Genomic DNA, 20,007 nt, shown 5'->3' on the forward strand with positions numbered 1-20,007 from the left:
TAATTATATTGGTGTAGGTACCTGTTTGACTTTTGAGGATATAACTTCTCCTCTTCAAAAATAAATTAACGTAATAATTTATTATTACGTTAATTTATTTTTGAAGAGGACTAACTTCTCCTCTTCAAAAATAAATTAACGTAATAATTTATTATTACATTAATTTATTTTTGAAGAGGAGAAGTTATATAACAAATAATAATTCTCATAAAAATATGTGCATACTATTTTGCCATAGCCCATTATTTTATATTATTTAATAATAGCGCCCCTCCCCCTCTGTCCCGGTATTGCTCGGGTGAAAATATTTTTTTTTAAATTAGGATAATATTATTTTAATAGTTTATTTAAAAAAAATACTTTTAATAATATTGTTTAACATACTGAATAAATACTTTTGCTCTATCATCAATAGTTTTCGCAGCGCATACGACGCAAGACGTTAGAGGGCACTTTTTAGGGTTCCGTAGTTTGCACCTTGCATTACGTTAGGTAAGTTTTAGTAAGGATCCCAAATCATTTTAATAATAAATCACAACGCTGCGCATTATGCTGGTCGCGTACAGACGTATTCCGTATTCGATTTCCTAATGTGGAATTATGATTTGGAATTCCGTGTGACTAGCGCAAACGTTAGATTATTATTTCACGCGCGAATTTGCACTTGGAATGTACGTCTGGATTTCTTTCCGTTCGGAAAAAAGTGAACGTTGCGCCAGTTTTTTAACCGACTTCCAAAAAACGAGTAGGTTTATTGTTCGGCTGTGCATTTTTTTTTTGTATTTTCTACTGATTACATGGATTTGGATTTCTGAACACGGAAAACATGTGTATGCGGCCAGCCTTATTCTTCCATTTTTCCCATCAATCTTAAAGTTTTGTGCGCCCCATCCATAAGCTGTAGCCTGTACCTCAGCTAAAATTACAGATTTCTCGGCGAGTTCCTATGTGGGATTTGGTCTGGGTGCTGTGTCGCCACTTTCGTGACACCGTTGGACGTTATCCGCGTCCGTCAGATCCTTATCAAAGAGCAGTACAGGGGGTTCTACAATGGCGCCAAAGCGGTCTACAGATCGGGAGGCTTGCTGGCTTTCTACGAAGGCTGGTTTACTGGAATTTTAATGGCAAGTCATCATTCTATCGCCTGTTAAGGTATGTAGATTGTGTTGAAAAGTCATAGACTAGGAACAATGTAAATCCTGAACATTTTTTGAGATTTCTGAGCAAGAACATATTTATTATTTTGCAATAGACTGTAGTGGTAAACTCGACAACATTTAAAGCAATCTGGGATTATTTACCGGATACATAAAGAATTTGACGATTTTAGGGACATTCAACAATTTCAACAAATACCTAATATAGCTGGTTATCTTATATCTTTAAATCTTATATCTTTAAACGAGCAATTCTTGTATAAATATAATTGGAATCTCGGAATCGGCTCCAATGATTTTCATGAAATTAAGTATATAGCCCGGGGTTTCGGGGCGATAAATCGATCTAGCTATAAATCATTTTTATAAAATATCATTTTATTCGTTTTTTATTGAATACCGAGCAAAGCTCGGTCAAATAGCTAGTGTAATATTATGTATGTAAGTACCTACTATGTAATAATGTTATTATATTACAACCTTGGTTAGCAAGTAACAACTCTATAAGTTTGGCGCCTCACTAACAGACAGACGCTAATTATTATGTATGTACAAACTAAGTTTATTGCATAGTTAATATCATTGTTCACTTTAACACTGATTGTGTGACGTGCGTGTACGCATTGATAAGTACAGATAACCAGCCATTGTGACCGAAATGGAGAAATCAGATGCGCCTGCCATGTTTGAGCGGCAGCCATTTGATTGTTCCCTCCGTGACGTACTATCATGTTGATAACGTCGCGTCGTGGAGAATTAATTCAACTGTAAACGATACATAATTATCATAAGACTAGACGACGCCCGCAAGTGGGTTGCGCCAAAATTAATTTATCACGCAAGAACCGAATGAATTTCCGGGATAAAATTCCTATACACGGCCGTAGCTAGGGGGGGGCATCGTGGGGCAATGCCCTACCTTAAAATCATAATGCCCTACCTTAAAAATACCAAAAAACCCAAGAAAATCAATCAATTATGATTTTTTTTACTTCCGCCCTACCTGTAACCAATGCTGCCCTACTTCAAATCTGACTTTAGCTACAGCCCTGTTCCTATATACTTTGCCGGGATCAAAGTATCTCCATACCAGTTTGGGTGGAAGAGGTAATACACAGACAGACAGAGGGACAGACAGACAAACATACTTTCGAATTTATATTATAAGTATGTAAAGCTATTTAGACAAAGGCTGACATTTAAAATATGATTCGTAATAATATTGATATTTCTTAAACTACAAAAAAGTTAAATTTTAACTCGAGTACTATAATGTTTGGGCTTTTCAAAATCGACGTTCTCATTTTAAAAATAATAATTGACTTTTTTTTCAGACAGGCCCTCAAATGGGCATAACGTTTGCGCTGTTCAGCCACGTACAGCCTATCCTGTTGAGGAACTTCTGCAGGTGGAAGTCTGGCGCCTGTCGGCACGAGTCAGAAGCCCATAATGGTCAACACCTGGTCGTTGCTACGTTCGTTGCAGCAGGCGCGGCGGGTCTGGTGTCCAAAATCGTCACGTATCCTTTGGACCTGGCGAGGAGAAGGCTGCAAATCGCGGTAAAGTGATAATTAGTATCGACTGATATTGTAGTGGGTCCAGCTTTGTGAATGATTTGTTACAATAGATATTTTAATTTATCCAGTATCCATTTTGTTATTTTAATATAATATAAACTGTATAACTTACTGTCGTACAGTTTCACCATCAGGATCCTACTAATCTCTGGCTCTCGATAGCAATTTAAAATTTTTGTATAGTTAAAGATAAGAGAATTATAAAAGAATGAGAGGTTTATGAAAAAAAATTGAACTGGTCAAAAAAATTATAACCGCCTACTATTTTTTTATTCGGCTTAGAAACGACAATTACCTTACGGTAGTAGGAAGATATTCGAATTATTGATATTTATTGATGACTCTACATCACACATTTAGGATGTGGTGTGATGCATGTACTTAAACCTAGCTATAGATAGAGGAAGTGTATTACTTACGTATTATACTGATTAAAGTCAATCTTAGTCAATTTTAAACTTTCTAAGTCACAGGAGGTAATAGTTTAATTACTAATAATTTCCTAGACCGTACCTACATTCCAGTTGATAATGATTACTTCTTTGTAATTACAAAGTAATTTAGATTTTATCTTCAAGTAATAATCTTTTTTGTTCAACTGAAAAAAAAAACACTTATTATGCCAGTGATCCTTTTCTCTGTAGTCTGCACCCCCGACCCCGACTTTACTATTTTAAATTTTATGCCACTAGGTATATTCCTGTCATACCACAAAATGGTTTTGGAAAAACCATTTTGTGGTATGACAGGATATGTAATAATGTAACGTATAGACGTTGACGTTAGTGTGATAAAATATATGGTGAATACTATTTAACAAGTAAATACTATATTATTATTTTCTCAGTTAAAGAAATTTGATTTTATCGAAAAGGCCACAAAGCACCAGTCTTATTAAACAGTACTTAGAACAGACTACAGGCTACAGAGCATAGAATTGTGACCTTTAAGCCCTTTTGAAATAAAATTATTATGATTTATCACAATCACTATAACTATTGTACTTAATCTAAAAATACGATTTGTAATCTTAATCTGATAATAATACTTGGAGTATTTCTCGGGGGGTACGAACACTATAATATTTAAATTTAGAACTATAAAGAACTTTACCTAATTAAATGTTAGCCTATTTTAAATCACAGAACAAATTATTTTAATAAGACTTGGTATAAAATACTTTGAATACCCAGTAGGGGCTTAAGGTCACGCCACAACACTGCGTTGTGATTTGTGACGTCGCATTGTAAAAAACTACATTGCTTTTCTAAGGTTGTTTTTGCGATGCGACGCCGTAACGCAGTGTTGTGGCCTGGGCCCTGGCCCATAGGATGGTTTTATTGCGTCAAAATGTTTGGTCTCTTCGAAATAAAAGTATTTTACTGTGAAAGTTGCTGACAATATTCAATATTGCATATTATTTTCAAGTTGCGTCGTTTTACCGTCGAAATTGCTACATTTGTTAGTACATTACATATTATCATATTAAGGCATACATAGCTTCGAACAATAAGGTAATGGAAGCCATTATATTATGGAGTTCACAAGCGTGGGTCGTATTGTTTACAAGAACATGTTGTTATTTGTAAATTACCATTAGCTTACGTAACTAGGAAGCGTTCTGTTTTCTTGACATTTTGCTACCGAACGCAACCGTAGCAAGAATGTGGGGGTTTCGCAACTGATATAAATCTTTTAGAACAACCCGTCCGGGAAGGTTGGGAAATCAAAGATTGTATCACTCCTGCCGCAAAACTGTTCTTGAGTTTAGAGTTTACACTTGGAGCTCGACATGGCTTTAAATGAACGTGGCGAAAAAAGGAACTAACGTTACTATCATACAAAAACGTCATTTTTGACAGTTCTCCTTTACCAGCAGCGCCCCCGCCCTCGTTCATATAAAGCAGAGATTCCCAAACTTATTTTGTTTACCGCCCACTTTAAGAACAAATTACATTTTAGCGCCCCCATTGTTTCAATTTAAAATGCATCTTGATGAAATAAATCACCCCCCCAAGCCTCTACACAACGCCCCCATTTTTTTTCTGGGCCCCCCTTCATACATTCAGCGCCCACAAGGGGGCGTTATCGTCCACTTTTGGAAAGGCTGATTTAAAGCCTTGTCATACTTTATGCTCTATTTGTACTGCCGCAAAATCAAAAAATGTTGCTCAACGGATAATTACATACCATCATAATGATCATATTGCAATTTACAAAGCAGTCCGTGTTCTACATAATACTAAGGGTCTGTTCACACCCACGTACGAAACCCAACGTGACGGTGCATAAAAGTGAGACGTAATTTGAACGTTTGACATTGCAATTTTAAAACTAATATGCATCGCGTTGCGTATCGTAATTTGTAACGTATAGCCGTATAGTTATGGCCGATTTACACGGGTGACTAAAGCCGCACGATTTACGCCGCACGGCGAAAAATGGCCATTCGACTACGCCGCATGCGGCTAAAGTCGCAAGTCCCAAAGTAGTGCGGCCAATGGCCGCATGCGGCTGGTAACTAAAATCGACCGTGCAAACGCTCAGTCGCAAGCGGTCGCTTGCTGCGAATACTACTGTCGACTGGTGACTTGCCGGGTGACTAAAATCGACCCGTTAGTCACCCGTGTAAATCGACCATTACAGTGCCCAGTAGGATCAGTTACCAAATCCTTATCCTAATGATTTCATTAATGAGAAAGTGTCTGCAGTCTGAACGTCTGTTTATCTGTCTTTCTGTCTATGACCCCGTCACGCAATGGCTGAACCGTTTAAAATTTGGTATGGAGATAATTTAAGAGATGTAAAAGGAAACATGATAGTTTTTGTTGCAGAAAAAAACATGGTTTTAGCATGAATTTTAATGCAACGGTCTTACGAGCGTCATCAAATCTCTATCAAATATATTTTAATACCAATTTTATTTTTCAGACTCACAAAGCCAACGACCAATACTTCACTCCAACCTCATCAAAACGTGTCGTCCAATGTAAGAAGCTGCTAGGATGTATCGTCGAATGCTACAGGTCAAATGGTATTAAGGGACTGTACCAAGGTCTAAGCGTCACTCTCTTAAAAGCCCAAGTGACCACGGTGTTTACTTTTACCACGTATGAACTGGTATGTTACCTTATGACAGACTTTGGGAAAAATGCGTGACATAGGTACTTAAATTCAGGTGTAACTTTTGAAATTCTAAAAACATTGAGTATAGGTTCCCGAACTACGAGAACTCTACATTTTGCTGCTGTCTATCCTCCTACTATTTTTGTAACTTTTATCAAAGTCAGTAAAGTAGTTTTTAAAATTCATCAATGTAAACATGTTTAAATATTTCGTATTAGATTGTAGATACAATATAATATTGTATCAGAATTTATAGATAATATTATTGCTGTTATCATTTTACTGGGAACACTATAGATTTATCACAAACAACTTAGATAATATATTATAATGAATATTAAATTAGGTATGATCCCTTCATTTATATTCAATAAACACACATAGTGTGTTTTATAATAAATGTTAAATTTTAGGCATAAGTGTTTTAAGGAAACAAGCAAATACTCAAAAAAAGCCTCTTTAATCTCTTTGGTAACTTAAAAATAATACAAAAGGGATACGCAACACACTGTAACTGTACAATTACGCCGTATGATTTGACAACTTTATTATAATATTATTAAAGATGAATGTTATCACATAACCACAGATCGAAAATGATAGAAGTATGACGTATATTGTGATTCTGACGTAGTTTGTGTATGACGTGGGGATAAAAGTTTGACGTCAGGTAGTTACTAAGAGTCAGCTCACACCGACATGAGACAAATGCTTTAATTGTTCATAATTGGACTGTATTTGCTACACAATAAGATGATACAATTTTACAATTCAACGTTTTACAATGAGCGTGACGTCGTTTTGTCATTTATCACGTTTCGTCTAGTTCTGGTGTGACCAACCCTTAAGTTCAAAGAAATATAGCTTTTCGTCATATCAAGAGCTGGGAGTATTTACAACAGATCGATCTGTTGTAGTAGATTTTAACTGACTAAAGGTGATGCAGATTTGTCAGGACCGTGACTGTGACACAATTTTAGAATTGTGTGTCAGTCACAATTAATATCATGTCACACACAAACTATCACAGGGTTCGGTGTCCGGACACAGTCATCTATCTGCACCCACCTTTAGGTACCCTTCTAAGTCTATTTGTACATCAAGGTATGTAATAAAGTTGTCAAATCAGAGACATGGTTCCTGTGATGATAATCTGCTACTGGTAACATTAAACCTGTAAAGAAAAATGTTTGTATTATTTTCGAGTATATTATACAATATTTTTTGTATTGTCATTAACCTGCTCTGCTTTCGTTTTTAACATTCCTTTGTTATATCATTACGTTGAATTATAATAATCGAGAGTAGTTTCATTTTTAAATTGTGTACTGCTATGCATTTAAATTATTATTCCAATCACTTTTATGAATATAATATTATTCATCTGATTTTTTTGTCGATTTAAGCAGGTTCTCTATCTACTCCATAAAGTATCATGTAGCATTCGAATAACGAATATATTTATAGTAGTAGACTTTTAAAATATCGATAAAGTTTTAATATTTGACAGCAACGACTGCAGAGTCGAACTAAGGTGAGATTGTGTACGTCAGTACAATGACGATGTTTGCTATTCTATTTGCCACCAGGTGCTATGTAGCCTTAGGTTAGGGTCTTCTATCGTGTCAAACTACTGTCATATGTCACGATATAGCTATCATATTCTGTCAGGATAATATGCCTATTTGACACGATAGACCGTAAGGCTCCATAGCGGCACCTGGTGGCAAATAGAATATCAAACACAATCATTACATTGCTTTTGAAGATACTGACCTTAAAATATTTACAACTTGACTAAAATCAGTTCCAGCCATGTGACAACGACTCGCTTTCCCATCCATGGTGCTCCTCATGATGGTGGACTGGTACGAAGACCTGCTTCTCCACTTCCACCTTCTTGATGACGGGGTAAGGTACGTGCTGGACCACGGGCACGGGGACGTGCTTGATAACTGGTACCTCCTTGTAGATTGGTACCTCCTTCACGACGGTATGGTGCACGGGGTATGGTACCTTGCTCACGTGGTGGTGATGGATGGTGTGTACCTTGTACGGAACGTGGATGGTCACGTGTTTGCTGGAAAAAAAAAGAAAGGAGGTTATGAGTGAGTGATGAGTTCGTCTATACTAAGTTATTATTAGATAAAGTTTGAAAAAGCTTAACTCTGTAATAACTGGACAGATTTCTTGAAATTGTAGATCAATTATAGAATATTATAGATTATGGAGTACGGGCTACGAATAACAAAAACTATTTATTATTCGTAGAGTACGGGCATGACATTTTTAGTGCTGGAAATGTATTATGGTTGATGATGAAAATTACAAATGTTGACATATTTTCTTATGAATTTTCGTGTATCGCCTTTTGTGCCATAGATTCTCATCTACAACCAATATAAGTTTCATCATAACTGGATATTTCGCGATGGCATAATATTTATACTCAAAGGTAAATCATTATGCGATTGATTTTAAATCCATCGAGGGCATTATTTGCGTCAGGTTCGATCAGCGACTGTGCGTACCTTATAATAATAAACTTTCGAATCCTTTCACTGTTTCGTTTAAGTAATTTTATTTAACATCTACAAGTAATACTAAAACAAGTTTAATGTGTATTTTTATTAAAAATGAGATGATTATAAGGAAAACAACGTATAGTGATTGTGCATTAAAATTTTATTTTACCTCCGGTAGATATTACAATCTATCTTCGAATCCCGCGGGACCTTTTTGTCCCGGAAAAATGTACGGTTCCCGCACGATGAACGAATTTTGGCAGAACGGATTTGCGGGTGTCATCTTTTTTTTTTTTTTTATGAAATAAGGGGGCAAACGAGCAAACGGGTCACCTGATGGAAAGCAACTTCCGTCGCCCATGGACACTCGCAGCAACAGCAGAGCTGCAGGTGCGTTGCCGGCCTTTTAAGGGGGAATAGGGTAATAGGGGAGGGTAGGGATGGGAAGGGAAGGGAATAGGGGAGAGTAGGGAAGGGAATAGGGTAGGGAATAGGGTAGGGGATTGGGCCTCCGGTATACTCACTCACTCGGCGAAACACAGCGCAAGCGCTGTTTCAGGCCGGTTTTCTGTGAGAACGTGGTATTTCTCCGGTCGAGCCGGCCCATTCGTGCCGAAGCATGGCTTCCCACGTATCTAGTAATTAATAATTCGGCCACATTGCAAATTGGCGCTTACGCCAAGGATAATATAAAAAAGCTGCCTCGTTCAGCCCTGAATGTGACACTTTACAAGATGGCGTTAGTTATACTTTTAAATACTTTCGTCCAGAGCCTTGTAGGACTGCTTATTCTTGGAAGACATTACTGTATCATGTATGTTTTATGAATTTTATGTAAGAGAACATTAGTGTTACAATAATAATTATTATGTCTACGGAAGAACTTAATAACTAGTTTTTGTATCTCGGTCAGCACGAAATCATAGCATTATATCGAATTATTTTTACTGTCTAAATAACGATGGATTAAATTTAATTGGTTACATGCTCATAAAAGATTATTAGTTACCAAATATTGTTACGATTTGTATTGATCGGATTATTTAATAGATAATTAACTGTTCATTTCAATTTTAAATTTTAAGTAAGACTATATGGCGACTGAAATAATTCTATGCCGAGTGGCATAGAATTATTTCAGTCGCCATATAGTCTTACCATTACCTTATTATTCTATTTACCATTACCTACGAATATATGTTTGTTAGTTAGTTAGTTTGTTTGTTTGTTTGAACGCGCTAATCTCAGGAACTACTGGTCCGATTTGAAAAAATTTTTCAGTGTTAGATAGCCCATTTATCGAGGAAGGCTATAGGCTATATTTTATCACGCTCAGACTAATAAGAGCGAAGAAATAGAGGGAAGTGTGGGAAAAACGGGGGGAAATTATTTGAAAGGGCTTATTTGAACGCGCTAATCTCAGGAACTACAGGTCCATTTTGAAAAATTCTTTCAGTGTTAGATAGCCTATTTATTGAGAAAGGCCATAGGTAATATTTTATTATCCTACAACTAATAGGAGCGAAGAAATAGAGGTAAATGTGGAAAAAACTGGGGAAATTATATGAAATTGCTTATTATCTTAAGATTCTTAAGAACTACTGGAGCAATTTTTATGTTATTTGGCAAACATGAAGAATAGACCACGTTAAGGGACGTAGGCTATTTTTTGCGGAAAAATGTACGGTCGCGTGAAATTCCTAAATTACGCAAGCGAAGCCGCGCGGAACATCTATATAATATAATAAAATCGTAGGAAAGCCAATGCTGTACATACATTGAATATTTTTGTACAATAAATAATACTTGGGACGTGATCTACTATACTAACGCGGACGAAGTCGCGGACAACAGCTAGTAGTTAAACAAATATCTATAAACTTGTTTTGATGTAAGTAATTGATTTTACTGTCAGTTCTTGGTGGAAATCATAAAGTAAATATACCTAGCGGTATTCCGCTAGGTATATTTACTTTACAGCTCGAGATTGTTGCTCTATTGAGCAACAATCTCGAGCTGTCAAACGAAACCGAAATTGGTTTCATTTGTGTGTAAAAATATGTGTACGTAATAAACGTATACACTTACACAAGCATGATTGAACATGATTTTTATGAGATTAAATTGTCAACGTGCGGCACGTGCCGACTGGACGTCAAAAAAAGAGTGCTGCTGTCATGTATCACACGTCTCTTTTACCTTTACCACGCAGTGTTACTGATGGTGACATTGTTTCTCTATTCCGCTAGGTATATTCTAGGTATATTAACTTTATGGTGGAAATTCATTTTAAACACAAATAAAACACAATTATTACCTGCACTTTTTCCATAATATTCATTAATTTAACTAAAACCACGACCGGTTTCTAAATAAATCATCATCAGGTGTCTTAAAAATGGTTTCAGTTAATTTGAATATGACAAAAATGTTTTTGTTGTAAATTGTGCATTATGTAATGAAACAGAAATTTTAGAAATGAAGCTCACATCGTCATTAAAACATGACAACTGCCATAAGATAGAGGAAATCATGGGTTTTCCTATGCAGAGAAAGCCTTCCATTGTTATCGTACAAGCGTACAATAGGTATTTTAAGAAGCTGACCCAGAAACGAATATCAATATTAAGTCATTAGTTGCCCGTTAATACGGTGCACCGAAATTCGCATATTACGGGGAACCGTACATTTTCTGGGATAGAAACTATCCTAGAAAATGTCCTATGTCCTTTTTCGGGACTCAAAGGATCTCTACATTAAATACCACAACTGGTTTAACGGTCTTAGCATGCAAGAAGTAAAAGAAAATTATAATATCTAGAGCAGTCATGATACTTAACTGGTGGTCCGCGGACCACTGGAGGTCCCTGAAGGCATTCCAAGTGGTCCGCGAAGCTATTCTAATAATAATTTATGTGAGAATTTAGAAGTGAGTAAAGAGTATGCAGTCACAAAAATCACATTAAATTAAAATCTGTAGACTTTTAGATGTTTGCCAAATAAAAAAAATGAGTGATAATTATAAAAGTGGCGCTTGTTTTCTTTATCAAACAACCTCAGTTTAGGTAAACCATCTGGTAACATGACTAAAAGTTTAAGAGCCACTGATCTAGAGTATAGAAAAATATTCTTTCTACAGAAGAATACACCTGTGTAGGACAGAATGCATAGAAAACGTATTTTCTTCCCAAAAGTTTCTATATTCTCTAGCATGTCTACTGTGGACCTATGCATTATCCGTAAACTACATAACTTAGTATCTATATATTAATACGTGAGCCAAAAACATTGTATCCCTTTTGACGAAAAAAGGGGAAACGTAGGTGAATGAAATGTTGCACAGTTATACGAGTAGTTTACATGGTGAAGGAGTGCATCGAGCTAATATTATTTTGAAATTAAGCCTTTACTCATATATTTTTAACAAATAAAACATTACACACACTACAACACACACACTAGGAAAAATGACAGATTTTTGAGTGACTAGCCTATACGTACGAATTATACTCTTTTATTTAAGGTTGAAGTCTGTTGACAACAAGGTGACAAATTGAAAATGAATTATAGTTTTTTTAATGAATCTTAGCTACTATTAGACAATGCATGTAACACGGCCAGTCTGAGAATAGCTGAGTCCCAGAGACAAGAGTTGAAAAAAATCAATAATTCAATATTTTAAAGATAAAAGTTAATATTTTTTACAAAATATAGTAGTCCTAATGTCGTTAAAACTAAGGTCAAATTTCGACCATTGGGCGAACTCTAGTACTTAAGCTTTATTTGATCTAGATTAACACATGAAGGCAATAAAAAATCCTTATAAACGTGCAATGCATCAGTATGCAATACGGCTAGCGTTTACTCTGCCTTACGTAATATTACAAGGAGTTGAATAGCATTAATAACTTAGCCTTTGAAAGCGCCTTTCACTAAACGTTAACAATAATTAACATCTTTGCCCTATTTATCACATTATCAGGGAACCTTAGGTAATAACTAATCAGTACTAGTCTCCGCTTTACATATTTGAATACATCTCAGGCTATTATAATTTTGCATCGAATAGTTTTCGAATACTGGACCGATTTAAAAAAAATCAGTATGTTTTCAGTTGCTTTTCATCGGATCAAAATGCTCGTTGTAACAGAATTAGCTAGTTATATTGTTTTTAATTTTGTATAATTAATGTTACTCCAATAATTATTATTATTACAATAATTAGAAATGAAGTTTTATATAAAAATCAAGTCTTTAATATATACCTCCGTGATTGTTACTCAAATTATTATTTAAAAAAATAAGACCATTATATCCATAAGCCATTATAATAGCTTGTATGTTGCGAAACCATGTACAATTTACCGATAATAGTTATGTTTTGGTAAATGGTAAGTATTTATATAAAAATTGCCAATTTTATGCAATCTAGATTTGGAAATTCTTTTATACCAAATGTGAAATCACAATTTTATTTTCCGTAGTGAAAAAGGAACCCTTATAGTGTCGGTCTGTCCGTCCGTCTGTCCGTCCGTCTGTCTGTCTGTCCGTCTATCTGTCCGCGGTTTTGCTCACTAATAGATATAGAGAATAAGACCTACTAAGCTACAGCTACAGCGATTTACAAATCGGCATGAAAATGCCAACAAAATGGTACATAAAATCTTTAAAAAAAATATGGTACCTACCCTACACATGAAACGGGGATGCTTTTAATTTTCGCGTCAACCCCATTGTGTGGAGTATCCATCGCCACCATCATTGTGTGGAGTATCATCCACCCCATTGTATATAGGTTTTTAAAATATACATATTACGAGTAATCTTAGATAATTTTCCGATTCAGGGATCCATTTATGAAATACGAAGTTTTAAAGTGGAAAAATCGTTAGAGTCCTATGAATCCATTTCCAGAAACAACTGGTAGAAGGGTGGGGGACCCCTTCTACAGTTGTTTCTGTAAATGTAAAAAAAAAACACGGGAGTAGCAAATATTATGCAGAATTTAAAAGGAAAATTATCATGGCTAAGAAGACTTCATAAATTATTGAGTGATAGTCGATCAACTAAAAAAATGTATTCGGCGAAGTTTAGAGGAACTTTTTGTCAAATTCCTTTGAACATAACTGAGATAATGTTGTTAGTAGTGTAAAACACGCTATAAATGTATATTTATTGAGTAGATATACAAAAATTATCAAAAACTAGCGGTACTACGGAACCCTATTCCCTACATTGCGCGCGGCCCGACACGCACTTGGCGGGTTTCTTGATTTCAAATCCGCAATATCAACTACTGTTCGATATCATAGAAATGTTTTATGGCCAGGCTCATATTATTATGTTGATGTGATAATAAAAAATTAATCAGACGTACAATGAAATCAGACAGAAAGTTGTCTACAATATAGATAACTTCAGGACTATGACTAGGACTATGAATCTTACAATTTTATCCCTGTCTGAGGACTATGACTGTGATAAAATTGTAAGATAATATCATTAAAATGTGTTACATAATATTTTCAGGCTTATTCGATCTAAATAAACAAATATGACAACGGATTGAACACACACACACACTCATCGTTAAATCAAACCGTAAACACTTTAATTATTTAGGAACGATGTATCAACAAAGTTGTTACTCAACCACTGAGAGAAAGGTGATTGAAAATTGCCGCTCCGACATATGCCTCCGTAACGTAATGTGTCATTTAAGAGCAATCACCCACAATTTCTTGGCCTACTTGTAACGACTCCGAGAGTTAAGGATGAGTCCCTAAGAACATAAAAACCTCTTCTAACATAAAAGTAAACTGACATTATTAGGGTGTGTATAGGGCTTATGACAAAATTTTGAATTACTTAATTAAGTACATTTAAGTAATGAGTGCAGCAGTCAGTCTTGCAAAATTAAAACTGCATAGATATAGTTGAATCATAAAAAAAAACAATGTAAGTAAATACATATTAAATAATGACTATATTTCTGTTCAGAGGCTTAAGTATAATGTAAAACATGGTATAACTATGTGGCTTTAACAAAGATATTATTTTTGTATTAATAATACTGTTATAGTTAGTACGTCTAGAAAAAATAATAAAGATTAGGTCCCTTACTAATAAAAGAAGACAGAACAGCCGTGTAGTTTTAATTATGTTGCTATCTACAGAGGGCACGATGGGCCTGTCCTTACGGCAGTATGGACTACTGTATGTGTAGTCTTCTGCAAACATTAAGTTGGTCGAACCAGATCACCTGTTTTGATGTTTGTTTGGACGCGTTTATGTAACCGATTTCGGAACAACACGATCACAAGGACGTATGAGAGGTGATGGTTAATTTACAATTTTATAGTCTATATCGAAATCACTTAATTTTTTTAATGAGCGTTATATAATTTTTTAATATTATAGATTCTTCCTTAAAAAGTTTTTGCGGAATCTATTATATGTCAGGCTTCATTGATTTGGTCCCGGAAAATTGGTACGGTTCTTACTTCCTGAGGAGTTGATGGAAATAGCAATCATAAGGAGATAAAAGTTAAAGTTTAAATGTTTATGCTAGCTTCAATAAGAGGTGTTTGATGCTTTAATTAAATGTTTTAATAATTAATTTATGAATGATGATGAAACATTATTTGTTATCATTATCACCGATCATCTGTCACTTATGTATTAAAATGTTTGTAATATTATGATGGAAATAGTTATTATTATTATATTCCTGTTCCAAATATTAAATACTATAATATTATTTTTTCATATTAAGTTCGTCTACTAAATACGTTTAGATGTTTGTTACTGTTTCAAGCAACATTACTTACTGAATGGATTTTGATGAAATTTGGCATGGGGCCCAAGATCGAATAAACGTACAACAAGAAAAACTTACTGTCCGCCGCCGCCTCCTGGAGTAGGCACTGCAAGAACTGCGGCAACCATCAGGGACACAACCTGAAAAAAAAATATTTTGCCTTAAAATCCTTCACTCAGTGTTTCCTACTTAGAATCCTCATAATCTACGTAATCCTTTAATTCACAAAATCACCAAATTACTATGAAACTTACAGCGAGTTTCGTGTACATTTTTTAAGAGTTTTGCTGGACTGATATAGTTACACTTGAAGACTTGGTTGCTTTCTGCTTAAGTCGATCCTTCCTCTAGCTTATATACGGCGTTGCGGGCCCAACACTTGCATAACTTGCCCCTTGGTTCATCCCTACTTGCGGTGCAGGCCGACCGAGTTGCGATGGTCGCACCAGCCACTAGAAACCAAGGAGAGAGGCGTATTCTGAACTCGGTGGGGTAGCCACGAGTGGGGTGAACGGTTCTAGAAACGATAAGCTTAAACTTACAACAATTCAAGTGCCCAACACGGATGGGATTGCGATGTGATTTTTACAAAAATTTCGCAATTTTTGTAATCCGTATCTGGTATTAAGTTCTTATTTTGTAATTGTTATTTTGGTATCATCTTCATAATTTCGTAATTTTTATAATTGGTATCTTGTGGTCTTATATTCGCTTTGCTGTTTTATGTTAATTTTTAACTAACTTGACCGTTTAGAAATGTTTTACAATTAATTTCAAAATGGTTTACAAAATGAAGTTTAGTATTGCGTATACGCGACGGTTTTAATCTTTACCATCATTATTAAGGCTCACATGAGTAAGTAGGTTAGCAATTACATAACTACTAACCAATAAATTGTCTATGTTTCTATATTGAGGCGTTTAATTCCTAGATAATTTTCTCATCATCAAGAGCTGTGCGATTATGATAGCTGTGCGCCAGTTTGTGCAAAATTTTGGATTTAATTTTGCTGTGATTTGTTTTTTTTTGGCTAGGCATTATGTACCATCGAAGTGATTTCATAGGCAGATGGTAGTACCTACGTTATTTGGTCGTTGTTTTCATGTACTTATTTTTAAAACTCAATATTAATCGTGATCTGTCCGGTGAGTTTGACATAATGCGACCAATTCGCGTAGGTCCGCCATCTGCCTATGAATCAATTTCTCTGATAGTACCGTGAATTTATCGACTCTATTTCTTTGTGCTCTCTGTTTTCGAATACATCATGATCGAAGTCAAAAATAAGAAATTGTATAAAATTTTATAAAAAAAAAAAGAAATTGTAATAAATTAAGTACTTATACTTAAGCAAAAACTTTTAATAAATACTTACTCGAAAAAGAGAAAATTTGTCCCCTTTATAAAAACTATCAAGTTATATTATAACCTCGATATAATAATATAATTATACAATTTGCGTGATAATAAAAGCTCGTCGCGAGACTTAAGCACTCCCTAGATGGTAATTCAGCATTACATGCATTACGTGCTGTAATGCACGCATGATCGTTTATTGTAGTGATTGATACGAGTTAGATATGGGTATCAAAAAATTAAAATTATTTAAAAAGTATATATTTTGCTTCTGCAATATATATATATATATATAATTTTATACAGGGTGCAATTAAACCTTCCTGCAAAATTTTGATATATTGATCCTAGTTAAAAATTAAAATGCATGTATTTTTTCTTTTATAATCACTGCGTACTAAAATGTTAAGAAATAGCTGCCGAAAGTTATTCTAAAAAACACATTAATTAATGGACACGATGCGTCGGCCGCGCGTGACGTGCCCCCGCGCGCGCGTATTCCCCCGCGTCACTCCCGATCATTCCCCCGCGCCGCTAGTGACGGTTTTGCAACGATTTTAAATGGGATAAAATATTACGTCATAAAAAAATAACACCCAATTTTTGTTGGTTAAATGGACTCTCCTAATGATACCTAAGCCCTGGAAAAAATTTGGCAGGAAGGTTTAATTGCATTCTGTATATTGCAGAAGCATATTATTTTTGCATTATATATAGCCCGTATAGGTAAGCATATTATTTTATTACAAACAAGTTATTTTTAAAGCACTTGTGTGCTTTAAAAATAACTATTCCCCTATTCTGGATGAGCCGCCATATTGGATGTAGAATGACATTACATTCGTTTTCGAGTTACTCTTAACCCTAGAAAGATAACCATATTTTACCTTACATAAAAGATAACCATACGCCTAAGAAGAGCAGAAATTTACAATGCAATTTTGAATACTTTACAGTAAAAATATCTATAATTGATTTAGATATTTAAAAAGTATATGATATGTGTATAAATAAAATGCATTGTTTTTATACTTATGAATATTTTTAATATTATTAAACTGAAATCATAAAATTCTCAATTAAGATCTCAGAAAACTAACGGTCTTCTGTTTAAAGGAACAAATCTTACAAATTATCACAAAAATACATGTTTTTTTTTTTACAATTAAGTAGGTAATAGTATAATCAGTCTTAAAAAGCACAATAAAAAATAATTAACAAAATTAAAATACATTTGTAGCAAAAGTAAACTTTGTGTTCGCCAGAAATTTCACTTTTGCATTTCGCGCAAGATATTTTGGACATCATTTTTTTTTATACGTGCAGAAGTTGCAGAAACGCCTTTTTTAGATGGAGGTTCTTCGATAAAGCCCTCTTTTCTGTACCACATCTTCCGACAGGTGATCCTCCGCCTCGCTATCACTTTCTCAGCATTAGTAGCAGTATTCGTCTTCATTTTCCTCTTCTCGGTCCAATATTCGACATATTATTTCGTCGTTTATAGTCATGATGTTCCCTTTATATTTTACCTAAAACAAAACAATAATACGCTTTATACATCAAAAATAGAGGAAGAAAATAAATCGTCAAAAGTTACTCAAAAGATAACCATACGCCTCGCGAGCGCACGTCTAACTTATAATTACTAATAGACCACGGTACTTACCTTTATGAAACAGCCGTCCCGCGAAAGGATAGACTGGCGACTTAGTTGGCCGGAACGCACACACAGATTCACCCGCTAATTAAAAAAAGACAGCACTTTGTTTTCCGCGCGGGCGCCTCTGCGACGTAGGTTATCTTTCTAGGGTTAATGAGCCCTTTTATTTGATATCCACATTGCAGAAGTGCTCTAAAAATAACTATTCCCGTATTTTTTTTATGCAATAAGGGGACAAAAGAGCAAACGGGTCACCTGATGGAAAGCAACTTCCGTCGCCCATGGACACTCGCAGCATCAGAAGAGCTGCAGGTGCGTTGCCGGCTTTTTAAGAGGAAATAGGGTAATAGGGGAGGGCAGGGATGGGAAGGGAAGGGAATAGGGAAGGATAGAGAAGGGAATTGGGCCTCCGGTAAACTCACTCACTCGGCGTAAGCGCTGTTTCACGCCGGTTTTCTGTGAGAACGTGGTATTTCTCCTGTCGAGCCGGCCCATTCGTGCCGAAGCATGGCTCTCCCACGTATAAATCCTGGATGATCCGCCATATTGGATGTAGAATGACATTACATTCTTTTTTGAGTTACTCTCAATGAGCCCTTTCATATTGATACCCAAATTGCAGAAGCGCAACAAAAATAACTATTACCCTATCTTGGATGAGCCGCCATATTGGATGTAGAATGACATTACATTCACCTTCAAGTTACTCTCAAAAAGCTCTTTCATTTAATATCTATATTGTGGAACTGCGTAGAAATTGGTATTTTCTACTACTTAGTATAATATTAATATATTCTGTGGTAGAAAATAACTTTTTCGCCATCTTGGATGGTCGGCCATATTGGATTTAGAGTGATGTCACATACGGCTTCGCCCGTGTAAATTAGGAATTTTACGGTAACCGTACATTTTCCTATAAAATATAGCTCTTATGTCCCTGCTCCCTTCACTTGGTTTACTCTATATCTGTGCCAAATATTGCCAAAAAAATGTTCTAATATTTCCCCCGTTTTTCCCACATTTTCCTGAGTTTCTTCGGTCGTATAAGTCTTAGCGTGATAATATATAGCCTATAGTCTTACTCGATAAATTAGCTATCTAACACTGAAATAAGTTTTTAAATCGGACCAGTAGTTCCTGAGATTAGCGCGTTCGAGCAAACATACTCTTCAGGTTTATAATATTAAGTATATTTTTTTTTTCAATTATCGCTTGAGAAACTCGAGTCTCGATCTAAAAGACTATGAAAAGTACCAATAACAGGGTCATTTTAGGCTCATAAGTCATAACCATGGGACGATGTATGGTATAATATTATGGTAGTGATGATGATGATGATGATGAGACTTAACAATCTGTCAACATTTAATTACTTTAATAAAATAAAAATACTTAATATCAGTTTACTCAGTTAAGTTGGCACTTACTAGTTTATTATTAACAAAGCGACAAGCTTTTATAATAATGCAAATTGTATGATATATTGAGGTTATAACTTAATAGTTAGAATTTTTAAGGGGAAATATTTTATTTTCTTCTTTTTAAAGTAAGTATTTAAATAAAAGCTTTTTTTCAAAAAGTTTTTTGCTTATAATTTATTTTTTGTTTTTTAGTTAAATCTCTGACTAAATTTCTTAGGTCTGCTTGATTGCAGTTTGTTGTGTTTCAAGAATTTGTTAAAATCTGATTGATATAATTTAATAATTTAAGTCTTTAAGAAATCGTACTTAATGTTACGACTAAAAAATTAAATATCACTTAACAAAAATGACCGGATTTGACTTG

The 20,007-nt window shown here is 35.0% G+C and overlaps 2 protein-coding genes across 2 annotated transcripts in view; one reads left to right on the forward strand and one right to left on the reverse strand.

The window, feature by feature from the left end:
• The window catches only part of LOC121738805 (mitochondrial thiamine pyrophosphate carrier-like), a 13,460-nt gene extending 7,444 nt beyond the window's left edge, over window positions 1-6,016 (forward strand). The window contains exons 3-5 of the mRNA XM_042131054.1: window positions 929-1,124; window positions 2,492-2,716; window positions 5,666-6,016. Of these exons, the coding sequence (XP_041986988.1) occupies window positions 929-1,124; window positions 2,492-2,716; window positions 5,666-5,893 (649 nt within the window). The 3' untranslated portion in view covers window positions 5,894-6,016. The remainder of the gene's footprint in view (window positions 1-928; window positions 1,125-2,491; window positions 2,717-5,665) is intronic.
• A 952-nt stretch (window positions 6,017-6,968) lies between these two features.
• Window positions 6,969-15,522, reverse strand: LOC121738804 (uncharacterized protein DDB_G0272720). The gene is made up of 4 exons (XM_042131053.1): window positions 15,460-15,522; window positions 15,284-15,345; window positions 7,637-7,940; window positions 6,969-7,034 (listed from the first exon to the last, which is right to left on the reverse strand). The coding sequence occupies exons 1-3, from the start codon at window positions 15,475-15,477 to the stop codon at window positions 7,664-7,666; spliced, it is 357 nt and encodes a 118-aa protein (XP_041986987.1). The 5' UTR covers window positions 15,478-15,522; the 3' UTR covers window positions 6,969-7,034; window positions 7,637-7,663.
• Window positions 15,523-20,007: the final 4,485 nt, after the last annotated feature.

Source organism: Aricia agestis, chromosome Z, assembly GCF_905147365.1.
Source record: "Aricia agestis chromosome Z, ilAriAges1.1, whole genome shotgun sequence".
NCBI lineage: Eukaryota > Metazoa > Arthropoda > Insecta > Lepidoptera > Lycaenidae > Aricia > Aricia agestis.